At 35.2% G+C, this 16,408-nt stretch overlaps 1 protein-coding gene across 1 annotated transcript; it reads left to right on the top strand.

Annotated features, from left to right (window-relative positions):
• The first annotated feature begins 108 nt into the window (after positions 1–108).
• Positions 109–15,469, top strand: LOC117122207 (pre-mRNA-splicing factor ATP-dependent RNA helicase DHX16-like). Its single transcript, XM_033267714.1, has 21 exons — positions 109–427; positions 1,258–1,401; positions 1,792–1,883; positions 2,234–2,399; positions 3,662–3,834; positions 4,258–4,381; positions 5,241–5,369; positions 5,895–5,987; positions 6,411–6,596; positions 7,145–7,255; positions 7,946–8,061; positions 8,667–8,808; positions 9,003–9,071; positions 9,250–9,381; positions 9,867–10,127; positions 10,673–10,786; positions 10,922–11,157; positions 11,624–11,786; positions 12,307–12,468; positions 13,090–13,266; positions 13,733–15,469. Exons 1-21 carry the CDS (start codon positions 224–226, stop codon positions 13,865–13,867), a joined length of 3,129 nt encoding a protein of 1,042 aa, XP_033123605.1. The 5' UTR covers positions 109–223; the 3' UTR covers positions 13,868–15,469.
• The last annotated feature ends 939 nt before the right edge of the window (positions 15,470–16,408 follow it).

The raw sequence follows: 16,408 nt of genomic DNA, 5'->3' as shown, positions 1-16,408 counted from the left end.
ATAAGTGATACAGGGTGTGGAGGAGAATAATACCCTAGGCCTAGTGCTGTTCCTGTTTTTGGGCATTGGAATGTTCAAAATATAAACAGTTTGTTCAACTTCATTTTTGTTTTACAGATATGGTAAGATTACTGTTGAAGTAAATGCAGACAGAGGTCTTCTGCAAGATTATTGACATAATACTATAGACTAAGGGCTGCCTTGGTGTAGACAAACCAGCATCATGGCTGATGGTGTCCTAGAGGTGTGGGTTCGAGACCAGCTACATGATATCCTTGGTATCAGTGATCGCTATATAGCAGAATATCTGATTGGACTTGCCAAGAAGTCATTCACCTCAGAAGCTTTTGTAGACACCCTACAGAAAACTGGAGCAATTGAAGTCGATAATCGAACCATTGCATTTGCCAGTCAACTGTGGATGAAGGTTAGTCTTTTTCGCAGGTTTTGGTTTTTTTTTTCTAATAATTGAAATCCATCTGTTAAATACCCTTGTACAGTTTGTCACTTAGTGTTTTTTCATATGATTTTAAATACAAGTGTTGTTTCATATTTAGACACCCAACTTAGGATTTTAAACCGGGGTCCCAAGTCTCCCGGAACTTTCGGGAGTCTCCTGGAAATCAGGATGGCCTTCCACACACCTGCAAGCAAGCAAGAATCTCCCAGAAATTAACCCATCTCCGCACATTCATAATTTCGCATGTCATTCGTGGCCATCTAATAGGTGCAATAATCATAAATTTTCTTACCTCAGCTCACATCCACACCCTACTCTGGACCGTCACCAAAATTTAATCATTTTTTCATTGGGTCATACCTAACACTCCCTATTATTTTAAATTATGTCTGCAGCTGTTTTTTGAGATATTTCGAACACAAAAAAAAAAAAACATGAAAACTGAAAAACGTGCCACACATACACAAACTTACAAGACCGAAAACATATCTGTCCTGGCGGAGATAATAATGTTAATAATAATAATAATAATAATAATAATAATAATAATAATAAATTAGTAATAATAATTCATGTTCATGAAATGAACAGAGGGTAAATTGTTAAGACAATTTTTCAGCATTAACTGTCTTTAGCATTTATGACTTTCGCATTTATGTCAAAACACACTGAAGTATAGCTACACTTGGTCTTGTCAAAATTCATTCAATGCAAACATGGCTTTAGGAAAAAAAGACAGTATAATCATAAATTTGAACCATTAGCCTTTGAGATATTTTTTTTTTGTATTTTAATAGATACCCCGCAAAGTAAGCTCATCTGTTGTCAATAGAGCAATGGAGAAAGCAGCCATCAGTCAGCATCAGCAGAATCAAAAGTACCAGATATTGTCATCAGATGATGATGTTGACATAGTAGAGACAAAACCATCAACCAAAAAGGTAATTAATAAATATTGATATGTTCAAATAGCACATACTAGCCTTTAGGAGGTGTGTGCTTTACAATTTACAAACAACAAATTAAGAAAACAAAGAGAGCTTTTTTTTGTTTCGTATTTATTTTAAGTACCGTAATTTATGTCAACATTTTTTACTGCTTGTTTTTTATTGGTGTAATGCGCATTGAGGTTTTTTGTTTTCTGCGGAATGTGCTATAAAAGAATGGCGTTATTATTATTATAACATATGATATCCACGATGTAATAAATGAAAACATTAGTGATATTTTGTCATTTTCTTTTTCTATTTTCCAAGTAAATATTCACAACATAAATTAGTAACATCATTGCTGATTTGTTTATTGTCAGTTATATTTTAATTTGTTTATAGTCAATCAAGTCCAAAAAGCGTAACATTAGAAAAAAGGAAGCATCATCATCATCATCATCATCAAGTGAGAGTGAAGAAGAACAGCGACACAGGTTTGTGCTTCATGATTAATTCTCATGTTTAGCTGCATTTTATACTAAATGTTAAACTCATTGCATATTATGTTCAACGTATTTGATAAAAATAACATTTTGAATGTAGACAACATTTTGCATGATTGTTATCACAGTTTGAATGAATATGTATACATGAATTGAAATGTTAAAAGTTGGATATTTTTTTTTTATTCCAAGTTTTTAAAAAGAAAATAACTACCAACAAATTAAAATGTTAATGTTGGATATTTTATCATCATCCCAAGTTTTTAAAAGAAATTAACTACCAAAGGGAAAATTAAAATTATTAATAAGACATATTTCTAAATTCTTGTTTTTCTTTTTAGTAAGAAACGAAGATTTAAAGATGATACTAGCTCGGATTCGGATGAATGGAACAAAGAAGAGAAAGAACGGTTAAAAGATCTAAAAGAGCGTGATGAGTTTGCGAATAGACTGAAAAGGAAAGACAAGGATAGAACAAGGAATGTTGCTGATAAGTCGAGCAAAGAGGTGTGTTAATAGTATAATGCAGGGGCGGTGCCAGGAATTCTGCGACGAGGGGTCCAAGCCTTCCGACAAGGGGTCCACGCCCCCCGCCAGGGAAGCCTAGTCCCCCCACCCCTACCCGGTCGGGGGAAAATTAATTTGTCGGGGAAAAATTAATTTGTCGGGGAAAAATTGAATTTGTCGGGGAAAAATTGAATTTGTCGGGGGATTTTTTTTTATTAAAAGATAAAATGTTGTGTTAATTGTAGGCTTCTTTATTTAAAAAGGATGCCGGTGGTACTAGTCCTCCTGTCGGGGGTACTAATCCCCTTTCGGGGATACCATTCCCCTGTCGGGGAAGAGCTGACGCACCACTGCGAATTTCCATGATAGGTGGTGTCCAAGTAGTTGGTCCAGAGTTCCCGGACGGGTGGTCCTTTTCCCCCCTGGACCCCCCGCTAGTGCCGCCCCTGGTATAATGTTAGTAATTATTTGGAAATTGTTTTTGAAACAGCAGCACACATCACAGTGATGTTGCATCCAAACAAAAAACAAAAGCAAAAAAATCAATCATGAAGAAAAAACTGAATGCCAGAAACATCAAAAGGGCAGAATCCTAATACAATGTAAAGAAAAAGGGAATACAATAGTACCCTTCCTTTGGGACACCCCAATTCAGGGGACACCCCTATTCAGGGGACACCCCTATTAAGGGGACACTTTTCCTTGAAACGAGAGGCAATATACAGTATTTTTACCACTACGGTCAACTCATTTAAGGGGACGCGGACACTTTTTAGTGTGCTAAATGGTTTGTTTAATCCCTATTCAGGGGACAATTAAAAAATAAATCTCATCACAACCAAAAAATGAGAAAAATGGTTTTTTAATAGCAATATAAAAAATTAGGGTTGGATTTTTGTGACATAAGGGCGGTCGGGCGTGGCAAACAATACTTTTTTTTTTATTTGGCCTTAAAGGGACAATATTAGATTCTCGGTTAGTGTCACTTGAATAGGGGTACTCCTATTTGTTGGGCACCTCTATTAAGGGGACACTTTTTTTGGAACTGGATGTCTCACCTTAAGAGGGTTCTACTGTACCTTAAAACAAAACGGTTAGATAAATGTACATATAGCGGTAACAATCTTTTGGTTAAAGCCAGAAATTGTCAAAACATTTGTTTAAATTGTGGGTTCATTCCCGTAAAAAAGCGATATCTAAAAGTCATGATAAGTTGTTTACATGAAATGCATGACTATGAAAGTTAATTAACCTTGTTACAGGCATATGAAGAAGCCAAGAAAAGGTTGGAGATGGAAGAAGAAGATAAGAAAAAGATGATACCAGACATTAGAAAAAAGTCTCGGCGGAAGTATCTGGAGATGAGGAAAGGAGACAAGCTTGATGAGCTGGAGATGGATGTGCTAGATGAGGAATATCTATATTCTGGCTTGAAGTAGGTCGCATCATTAAAGGAATATAAATTTTATTTTCTTGTAATTTATCGATTATTTTTGTTACTTGTCTTTATAGCTATTTACTTTTGTAAAAAGCACATGGCCATCATTGACTGAATTGCATTAGATGACATAGTATTGCAATAAACATGAGAGATCCTATTTCCAAATGTTTCACAATAACTGTGTTTTTGATTGGCCAGAAGCTGCATCATTTGATTAGTTTCTTTTTCCTGTATATTTTTATGATCAATGAGACGTGTGATTCAAATCCATTTTTTGTCATCCAATACTTCACTGCCCAGGCCTCAAAAGAATGGTTGTAAAAGAAGTAAGCCAGATCATAGCTTCACTTCAAAATAATTTGAAATTAATAGGCAGACCTTCATGATTTGGTTTTGTCTTTATCTTGACTTCTACAGACTGTCTGAGAAAGAAAGAAGGGATGCTGAATATAAGAAAACTATATTGCAATTAACTAAGAACTACAAGAAATCAGGAGATAAAGAGAGGGAAGAACGCTACCATATGCCGACAGATGATGCGGTAAGTTAAATCATTAAATATTGGTCATACAGTTTTAGACATTTTGGTCCTTCATAAACAATTGAAACCATCATCACAAAATGGGATGGATATGAGAAACCAGAAACCAATACCAATACCGCAAAAGGTTGGATGGGTACGTCCCACACAGGAACCATGAACCAGTTCCACAAAGTGGGATGTACATAATACCTACACATATGAATCACAAACCATTACCACAGGGTGAGAAAGATAAATCCCACACACTGTGGAACCATGAACCAGTACAACAAAATGGGATGTACATATCTTCACAGATAAACCACAAACCAGTACCACAAGGTGAGAGAGATATATCCCACACAATCAACCAGTTCCAGAATGTGGGATGTATGTGTTGCACACACATAAGAAGCACAAACCAACAATTCATTTCAAGCTATCGCATGGAAGAAAGAGATTGAAAAAGAAGAATGGAAAGTTGTTATTTCTTTCCACTAGCGTCAACATGTTGAAGACACTTGGCTGTCATTAACCATGAAAATGATTGACCTACAGAGCCATTAACAGAGATCATTTTTAAATTTTATTTTATAAATGAATACCTGTCACCCAAGTTGGGACCCTTATCAGGTACTCTCCTCATAGGTCAGGGGGTCCTGGACATCGTTGGACATTATCGTTGGGCAGAGGCATTCATTGCCCTGATCAGGTCAAGTCTTGCCTAGTGCAGGACAATCGTTACAAACTATAACCAGGCTATTGGTGATGTGGCATAATTCACAACCAGCATTTGTGTACTGGAAGCTGATAATGACACTGCCCCAGAACTATAGTACGACAATTTAATCAAATTTCAAATGAATTAATCATGCAGAAACCTCAAGAAAGATATGTTGAACCTAAAGGTGATGAGAAAGTTGCAGGCTACGAGCAGAAGAAATGGGAAGAGGAACAGATGAAGATGGGACAGATGAGTTTCGGTGCTAAGGATGCCAAAAAGAAGGTGAGCCAATATATACCATTGTCGCACATTTCGTTCATAATGCAGATTTTCTGGTCAAACTTACCGGATAAGTTTGACCAAAAAAAAAAAATGCCTGCATAACTTTTGTCTTGGTCAATTAAACCAAGCCAAGTGGTAATTTTTAACTAGGTGAATCATGTCCTACTATTCTAATCAGGGGTGATTTAGGGGGTGGGCCGGGCCAGGCCTGCCCAGCCCCCCCCCCCCCATTCTTCTTGGAAAGTAAAAAAAAAAAAAGGAAAAAAAGAAAGAAAGAAAAAAGAAAAAAATTGATCGCCCAAAATGCCTTAGAGGTTTTTTCGGGCATCTAGAAAACAAAAATTTTGCAGCGGAATGCCCCTGGACCCCCTAGGATGGTGTTATCTCGATTATCCCCATTTTTTAGCCCCCTTTCAGCCTCCACCCCTTTTCAGACATCTCTGGATCCGCCTCTGATAATTGATTGGCTTTAGTTAAAAGATTACCATTCGTTATTGTAACTTTCTAGTTGTGTTGTTCTTTCAGCATACTAAGGAGTATGACCTAGTAGTATTGGATGAGTTTGATCAGATTGACTTTGTGAGTGCACTTCAAATGCCTGCTTCTGGGGAGCCTCAGGTTTGTAAAATTATACTTAGCATCATTCTACACCTAAATTTCAGCCAATTATCCATATATTTTGTTATTCATTTATTTATACATTTTATTATTTATTTTTTTATTTTATGCGATAATACTTTTATTCATTGTAGAATGGAACAACTTATGACAAATATTCTGGTCAAATTCAGTTACATTGATTAGAGCAACACGTAAAGCAGGTCTTCAAAATACAAATACATTCACATGGTTTCTATATAATGTGATTCAAATAAATGACCATTGGTCAACAAAAACATGTTAATGATTCCCTGTACAGTGATAAAAACAATATAAATACAAAGAAAAATACTAGAAATAATAGTATATTTATATAATATATGTATTTCCTTAAACAGACACAGATGAAATACTATGTATATTTATGTATATTCATGTTAGGAGCAACCAAAGATGTCACAAGCCGAGAAAAAACGGATGAGCATTAAAGAGACGAGGGAGAGTCTGCCGGTGTTTCCATTCCGTGAGGATCTCCTGAAGGCCATTGAAGAGCACCAAGTGCTTATTATTGAAGGTGAGACAGGCTCTGGGAAGACCACACAAGTTCCTCAGTATTTATCCGAAGCTGTAAGTGTGGGATCACATTTATTTCATATTATAATGATATTAATATTTATATTTTTTTACAAATTATAATTATAATAATAATATTGTTGTTTTATTATTGTTAGTTTACTGTATTTATTTGTATTTGTATTATTATTAGTAATATTTTGTTATTACTGTATTATTTTCATAATAATTATTAATATTTCTACTGTAGCATTACCAGATTTATTGTAGTTTTAATTATTGTCATTGCTTACTACAAAATTCCAGGGGTCATCTGTTCCATTTATTGCCAAGGGGTGTTTAAATTTATAGAGAATTGGCAAGCCATTTTGTCTAGGCATCTTGTCAATAGAGATTTATACAATGCAGTCATCAGCCTGTCAGGCAACTGCTGGCCAATGGCCTCCTCAAATTCTCTGGTCTGTTCTTTGCCAGATTTGTCCAGTTCACACCAAGCTAATTCTGGAAATGACAACTCCATCTCTTGTTTGTCAGTATGTTTGTGTTATTGTCATTGCCATCTGTTGGTAATATTATTGAAGCTGTGTCTATTTCTTTTATAGGGCTACACTAAGGATGGGAAAAAAGTAGGTTGTACACAGCCTAGACGTGTAGCAGCAATGAGTGTAGCTGCGAGGGTAGCTGATGAAATGGGCGTGAAGCTTGGTAATGAGGTAAACTTGCCTAGACATACTGTATTCTGTTGAACACTGAGGATGCACAATTTACCAATCAGTAATAATCAGTTGTTGAAGTGGCCAGCATGCGTAGACAATAACAAAAGCAATGTAAAATATACAAAAATTAAAATGGATGGTAAAAGCAATTAGATGGCTGGTCTTTGCATTGTGAGACTTTTGATTTTCATGTGGACACAAGCAGCATTTGAGTTCGTTTAGAAGACAATTATCAAATACAATATATACTATATATACTTTTTGCGATTCATTGTCATAACCAATGAACAGTTAATTACCATTTTCAAGTATGTAAATCCTTGCCGAGCCACTAGTGCTCATAGGACTGCAACTTATCCCCAGTTTCTGTTGCATGAAGCGGATGAAAGTGTAGTACCCCCCTGGGTGGGACACTGGTCCACTGCAGGTTACTCCCAGCAATTTGCTAGTACACATTAATACAGCTGGGTAGACTGAAGCAATGTAGATAAAGTGCCTTGCTCAAGGACACAAGCGAAATGCACAGTGAATGATTGAAACCCTGACCTCAAGTTTGGAAAACCAAACCATTCCCACTGCGCCGAACCACTTCCACTATTTGTTTTTCGAAGATGATTGTTTTTCAAAGATGATGTTATTTAATGTATTCATTACAATTACTTTCTGATTTGTTATCATTTTGTTTAGGTTGGTTATAGTATTCGTTTTGAGGATTGTACTTCCGATCGTACTGTCCTTAAGTACATGACGGATGGTATGCTGCTGAGAGAATTCCTTAGTGAACCAGACTTGGCTGGATACAGGTAAATATTCAAGGTCTACCCTTTAATAAAAACAGAATAGTTTTTCAATCACTGACAACATCACAACACTAGGCAATAATGTCCACAACACTTAGCAACATTCTCCACAACACCTTGCAACATTCTCCACAAAACCTAACAACACTGTCCACAACACCTAAATTAGCCTAGATAAAAACTACAGTAACACAACACTTGTGCCTAAGTATACAAAGCATATTATCCCATTGTGGAATCAAACTGAAAACCTTCTTTCACTGTTTGTTTATTTGTGCATAATGATTACGAACTCTTGTGATGGTTTAGTTACACATCAATGATTGTAAACCTAGGTGCCAATGCATTGATTAGTATTTGTTGTATGAATGTCTGATTGAACTCAGTTTCCTATTTCCTACATTTATGATACACAATATGAACAAGTTTTGTATGGTGATGTTTTAATTCTCCCTATATGATGTGTCGTACACGAGAGTAATACACATCGTAGTGATAATAATTCAAAGATGGTAGTAATAATTAAAAACAGAGTACAGTATATATTGTTTTAACCTTGGTCAGGTACTCCCTTGTTAGAATTCTGATTATATTTTTGTTAATGACAGTGCTCTGATCATCGATGAGGCTCATGAGAGGACGCTCCACACTGATGTCTTGTTTGGTCTTGTGAAAGACATTGCTCGCTTCAGACCTGACCTCAAGCTCTTGATATCCAGTGCAACATTAGATGCTGAAAAGTTCTCTGATGTGAGTTATTTTGTCACGTTATGCATTATAGTTTTAATGAATACTAATAACGATCAAAGAATCATCAAAAGAGAATATCCAATTTCAGATAGATTTTACTGTGGAATTTGAATTTAAAGGTGGCTTACTTTCTATTTCTAGCCAATTTATTGTAATAAATCATCATCATATTTTGTTTTTGTTATTTTTTTTAGTTCTTTGATGATGCTCCTATCTTCAGGATCCCAGGAAGGAGGTTTCCAGTGGACATTTATTATACAAAGGTAAACAAATCATTCAATACTAGCTTGACCTATGACATAGGCGTGTTAAGTTGAAACTATTAGCAGCTCATGTAGGCACATCTGTATGCTATATGGCTTATCTTAAGGTTTTTGCACAGAATTGTACAAAGTCAACTATTTATAGAATATATATTTTTTTTTTTTTTTTTGTCGCAAGGCTCCAGAAGCAGATTACTTGGATGCTTGTGTGGTGTCAGTGCTGCAAATACATGTTTCACAACCACCAGGAGATATTCTCGTGTTTCTTACTGGACAAGAAGAGATCGAATCATGCAATGAAATGTTACAGGCAAGCCAACATTTATTGTACATCATATAATAGTGTAGGAGTTTATCAAACATACATTGTACTCATTGTGATAAAATTCAAAATTCTTCAAAAGATGTAATTAAAGCATTCGTTTTCTCATTTAAAAAGATCAATGAGTTATATCAACTTGTAAAGAGGCACGCTTAGCTAACTTAAAACTAATCTTCCTACAAAAATTGAAGTTTATTGACTGCTATTTAAAGGAGTGTGTGTAAAGCCCTGTCCACACTATCAAATTTTATTTGACAAAAACATGTGACATGCCTAAATATGGTCATGATGACATCACATGACCATATATAGGCATATCATGACTAAATATGGGCATACAACAGTTTTTTTGTCAAAAGTTGATAGTCTGGACGTGGCTTAACAAATATGAGAACCTTTATTATATGTACATTTGCTAATTGGTAAAGTTATATATGCATTTCAAATGCATTTTTTGATTTACTTCTACATAGGAAAGAACAAAGAAACTTGGTTCCAAGATAAAAGAATTAATCATTCTACCGATCTACGCCAACTTGCCTTCTGACCTCCAAGCTAAGATATTTGAGCCGACACCACCAGGTGCTCGAAAAGTTGTTCTTGCTACCAACATAGCAGAGACTTCACTCACCATTGATGGCATTATATACGTCATTGATCCAGGATTTTGTAAGCAGAAGAGCTACAATGCAAGGACTGGTATGGAGTCTCTACTGGTTACTCCTATTTCAAAGGTATATTGGAGTGTGTTTTTAGATCATTACCTAACTTCCTGAGCTGCCATTGGTGCTTGTGTAATTGTGGCAGCATGAAAGTTTAGTAATATATTTTACAAAAGAATAGCATATCTGCTAGTATATTCGTTCCTAGCTGTACACCCTGTATTACAGTGAATATGTTAAAGTTTGCCAGTAAATACCCTCACCTCTTGGAAGGATAGGTGAAGGGTATTGCAATAGGGCATATGTCTGGCTGTGTGTGGTATGTGTGTCCTTGCTTGTGCATATCTTAAAAACTATTTGATCGATTTACTTTGAATTTTCACACATTGACAATGTTACATGTATCTCGATCCTTCTCAAATTTGGTGCTGATCGAAAGTAAGATGCAGATTTTAGAATGTTAAATATTTTCCGGCCTCAACAGCCAACAGCAGAGCCAACTCAAGCAGATCATCAGCCTTTTTTGTTTGTTTGTCGGCCATTATTTTTTGGTATAGATATGGTGCAGCAGGGCAAGGATTTGTAATCTCAGATTGTCTTGTGTGTTATTTGTTTAGGCATCCTCCAACCAACGTGCTGGTCGTTCGGGGCGAGTGGCGGCTGGTAAATGCTTTCGTCTCTACACGGCTTGGGCCTTCAATCATGAACTTGAAGAAAATACCATTCCAGAGGTAAGTCATATAATGTAATTGAATTGATGTGTATTCTATATATAACTATATAGCTTGAGTATTTCATTTTTCTTTATTTATCCTAATTTTTCTTCATTTTTGTTAATTATTTATTTTGTCAATTGGTATTTTCAGATTCAGAGAACAAATCTAGGAAATGTTGTCCTACTCCTGAAGAGTTTGGGGATTAATGACTTGATTCATTTTGATTTCATGGACCCTCCACCCCATGAAACACTGGTAATGGCATTAGAACAGCTATATGCACTTGGAGCTCTCAACCATAAGGGAGAGCTAACAAAGTTAGGTCGTCGGATGGCTGAGTTTCCAGTTGACCCAATGCTCTCAAAGATGATTCTAGCATCTGAAAAGTAAGTTTCACTTTTTAGCTCTGATGAGGAGCACTACAAACACTCGGCTGATTGATTAATAGATTTTTTTAGCTCTACTACCTGTATTATACTGCCCTCATGAGGCTGATTGGTTAATAGTTGATTGATTAATAGATTTTTTTAGCTCTACTACCTTTATTATACTGCCCTCATGAGGCTGATTGGTTAATAGTTGATTGATTAATAGATCTTTTTTAGCTCTACTACATCTATTATACTGCCCTCATGAGGAGCTCTAGAAACACTTGGCTGATTGATTAATAGTTGATTGATTAATAGGTCTTTTTAGCTGTACTGCCTCTGTTATACTGCCCTCATTAGAGGTTACGAGAACGTGTTTATTTTGTTTTATGGAAATGTTTTTTCAAAATTATATTATATATATATATTGAATGAGTGACTAAATTTCATTTTATCCTATTCACCATGTTCTCTTTTATTTAAGGTACCAATGTTCTGAAGAGATACTCAGCATAACAGCCATGTTGTCTGTAAATGCCTCCATATTCTACCGTCCAAAGGACAAGATAGTTCATGCGGACAATGCAAGGGTGAATTTCTTCGTCACGGGTGGAGATCATCTTACACTTCTTAATGTTTATAATCAGGTCAATATTGTTTTCTCTTTTTTGTTTTACAATTAAGTAAATAATTTTGCTCATAATTGACTTTAGATAAATTATTACTAGGTACTGTAACAATAGTGTACATTAAATATTTTTGGTATCAAGTATTGATATTTTAGAGACAAATTATGAAAATGAATGGGTGCTACATGTATAATTTATGATATTTTCTAATGAAACATGTAAGCCACTGTTTCCATAAAACAGCTTTTAGTGATTCTTTTTGGTCGATCTATTGTTATATTATTATATTATTAACATGAAGAATGTCTTCTTCGATCGTGATTGGTAAAAAATTACATTCATTAGTAAATTTATTGTTTTAATTATTGTATTTCATTAATAATAATTAAATCAATAAATTTACTAATGAATATTGTTTGAATTATTATTACTGTATTAATTTTAGTTATTCGTGCTAATGTAGAAAAAGTAGTTGTGAGTGTTATTGTTTGCCATTTATTAATTATCCTTATATGCTGCAGTACATTTTTAATTGCAGTGGGTTGAAACAGGTCACTCTACTCAATGGTGCTTTGAGAACTTCATACAGCATAGATCAATGAAAAGGGCACGAGATGTGCGTGATCAGCTTGTAGGTCTTATGGAGCGTGTAGAAATTCCATCTTCAAGCAACCCGCAGGACACAATTGCAATTCGCAAGGTAATACAAAGAAATCAACCTTATTATTATTATTATTATTATATAATTTTTTATTATATTTATATATTTATATTTAATTAATGTTTATTATATTACTTTATTATGTAACTATTCAGTGATTATAGTAAAAAATTAAATTTTAAGGTATATTTTATTACTTCATCCATTATGTCTGTAAATTAGCTATTTTTGTTGGATTTTAATGACCATATAGGCCTAAATTTTGTTGCTTTCATGTCCTGAACAGTTGTGTGCATAATTACTTTTGTGGAGATCATAAAGAAAAGTTAGTAATGTATTTGAATTAAAGTATTACATAAGGATATAGATGTAAACTACCCAATAAACAATGTGGAGCAACAAATATGTGGGGTACTGCAGGAATCAGACACAGGGGAATTTGGAGGACCATTCCAATGCTCTGCCAGTTCAGCTAAACCTCCTTAGCTCATAACAGCTGTTGCCACCACAGTACATTCTTTTCTCATGCTTAATTCATTCATTCATTCTCATTTTTATTCAAAAATAGTTATTAACGTAAATATATTTCTTTATGTAGCATCTTTTTGATAGTACAAACTGAATTGGTAACTGCTATTTGCATCTGTCTTCCTTTTGTAGGCGGTCACAGCTGGTTTTTTCTACCACACAGCCAAGTTCAGCAAAGGAGGGCAGTATAAGACTGTCAAACATCAGCAGTCTGTCATGATCCACCCTAATAGCAGCCTCTTTGAGGAGCAGCCTAGATGGGTTATCTACTATGAACTTGTTTTCACTACAAAAGAATTTATGAGACAGGTAAATTATTATTTAATTATAAACAAATTTAATGAATATGTATTATTATTGCGTAGAATAAATTCCTCTGCTTCCATAGATTGTTTGAAAAGCACTTTCATTAATGTTGTTTTCAAGTGCTGTTAGCCACATTTTATGAAATTCTTTGATAATTTTCTTAAACTGTATGAACTCTGAGTAAACTTAAATGCAGCACCTAAAGCCTCTTTCCACTTGCGAATTTATTCGCTCGAGTCGAAAGCGTTGGTTCATGCACATGCATATTCACATTACTATCGGAGTTTTTGCTTCAGTTTCCACTGTTTGCAAAGCGAAAAAATGCGCAGAGCTCAGGAACCGAACCAGTGCCTTCGATTCGCTCAAATAAATTCGCCTAGTGGAAAAGAGGCTTAACAACCCTCTTATAGTTGAACATTTTATCACCTGCCAAATCCTTAATTCAGTTTACTTTTGATTGCATTCGTAGGTTATTGAGATTGAAAACCAGTGGCTGTTAGAAGTAGCACCTCATTATTACAAATCCAAAGAGCTTGAAGATGGTTCAAATCGTAAAATGCCAAAAAATACAGGAAAATCACGAGATGAAACAAGGGTTACATAAATGGATATGTACTGAACTATGGTTCCCAAATTTGGAGAAGCTACTTCCCAGGAGATCTTAAACAAATCTAAGTGTATTTTGGTGTGTGTGATAATAACCATTGCAGAATGGCTTCAGGGAGACAAGTAATACACTAAAAACATGCAGACTGGAAGGTTTTTACTTGCTTGTGCGAGTGCAGGGGACATTTGATTTCCAGGTGGACTCCTGTGACTTGTGAGAACCCGAATTTAAAATTTCAACAGCATGAATGGATAAAAATTTAAATGCTAGCAACTATAAAATATATTACTGTATGTTGTGAGAGTACATAATGATGATGTATTTATACTTCATTGAGTATTACCAGGGTTTTAGTTATAATTAGGCAGATAGCCAAATCCTTATAGCTTCAATTTTCGTTCAACATTAGCCATAAGCTAATGAGTTAAAACTTTCAATTTATATTCTTTTGCTTTGGTTATAACATTTCTACTTGCCTAATAATTTTCATACCAAACAAAATTGCTAAACATGATGTAGTTCTTAAACCCTGTATTACTATTATTTTTTAAATTATGATATACCTGCCATTTTCACATCTACATAACTAACAAGCTAAATTCACAATAATTTTTGTGGTAGTAGACATAACTTGGCTCTTGCAATATTGAAGTACGTAATTATATACCAGTATATCAAACACATTTAAAGGATACCATGCTTAGAATGTCTGTATTTATTTATTGTTTATTATAGTATATTTATTCAAAATGATAAACATCAGAAATGGGTTTCTTGATATGGATTGTTATTTAGAATTCCAAAGGATGCAGATGGACCTTTTTGCTCATTCCTGCCCTCTGGATATTGTTGCTAAGGTATAACAAAATGGAAGCATAAAATGTACAGAAATATGTGCATTTGTGGGACAAAAAAAAAACAAGTGTTTGTGGGACAAGCTTGTATTGCTGGCTCTGTTCTGATTGGTCAAGTTTAATTGACCCTTCAGAAACGTCTTGGTAATAGTAACAACAGTTGTATAGAGTACCACAGTCGTGTCGTCACAATGATAGGTGACGCCCTCTGTTGCCAACCAGATGTTGGTTACCGTTCATTACGCCTGAATGACTTCATAGGTTTTCTGGAATAGGCGTTTTCTGTTTTGGCAATTCACAATTGAATAACTGCACAGTAACAGATCGTTGACTTCTTTAGTTCTTTCTAGGATTGGTCTTTTATCAGTAGACTTATGTGACATCACATTTTGTATCTTCTAATAGCTTATGAAAGCGTCTCATCATTCCTCCAACCGGATTTATTCTCAAAACTTACATGTGGGACGATATATAAGTGTCGTAACATTCCCCTGGGCCAGTAACACACAAACGAATAAAGACAGGCAATGCTAATGATAGGGTCTGTTGTACAACTATTATGCTATTGACTACGGAATTTACTTTGAATATTTACAAATTGTAAATTTAGTGTTCCTGCATTTTTGCATCTGCACAATGTCATTTATTTGCATATTATTGTTACCAAGCATCTACATTCATAATAAATATATAAATATAAAATTTGTTATTTTCAGTAATGAAGATTAAAAAGGAATCTTATATCTCATTAACAGACAATCTATCTTTAAGCCTTGAACATTGAAGTTGCCATAAGGTGCAATCCAACAGTATCGGCTCTACCCCCTGAGCCCAGTTAGTCAACATTCGCTCACCCCACACCCCCAAATGGAAATCCTTTGATATGGCCCTGATTAGTGCTAGATCTGAAGCCCCCTGGACTGAAAGTTACGAGTATTTGCCAAATTTGGGTGAACTTTATTAGTCCGAAAGTAGAGAACTGGGGCTGATGTGGGTGTGGATCCCCGTTGAGAAAATTAGAATCTCACCCACTGGTAAATAACCAATAACCCTCTGTGGGTGAGTGGGAATGGGGATAGGAAATTCTTCTCGCTGGCCGAACCAAAAATAAACTGCTTCCTACGGTCCTGCCCCTGGATACGTCCCAGTTTCTATACAATTCAATTGTACAATAATAGTTTAAATAATATTTTGTCAGAAGCTATGGTCCACTGTCGTTATGAACATTTATATATCATTTCCTAAAACTTTGTAGGCCTTCTTCCCAAAGTGTTGCGTTGTCAGAATGTTCGTAATCGGAGCACTGTCTAGTCCACATCAGGGACTGGACCAGAGCACTTAGAAATAATGTTTTGGGTTCTTTTAAAGTTGATACGATTTATTTTGTACAGTAGGTTGTTTAAACAGGGCTTACGGTTTATAGTCCTTGACTTGGTACTACCACCCAAATGTTTCGAACCAGCTCCGATGTAAGGCTCCAGAGTGATGATCTTTAATAAAGTTAAACATGCCAAAACAAAGTTATACTGAAGCCAAAATCAACCAATGGTTATTCGTTAATACGTACCTATTACAGATAAAATCCCTACTAATGTTAGTACCAGTGCAAAGAACCTAAAACAAAAATTCCTACCTTAAATCCAAACAATGGCGTATCCAGCGGTGGGCCATAAGGGCCTGTTCC

The sequence above is a fragment of the Anneissia japonica genome, unplaced genomic scaffold (assembly GCF_011630105.1).
Source record: "Anneissia japonica isolate Jap-2015-1 unplaced genomic scaffold, ASM1163010v1 scaffold287708_len1499824_cov190, whole genome shotgun sequence".
Taxonomy (NCBI): domain Eukaryota; kingdom Metazoa; phylum Echinodermata; class Crinoidea; order Comatulida; family Comatulidae; genus Anneissia; species Anneissia japonica.
This window is presented reverse-complemented; position numbering and strand designations above follow the sequence as displayed.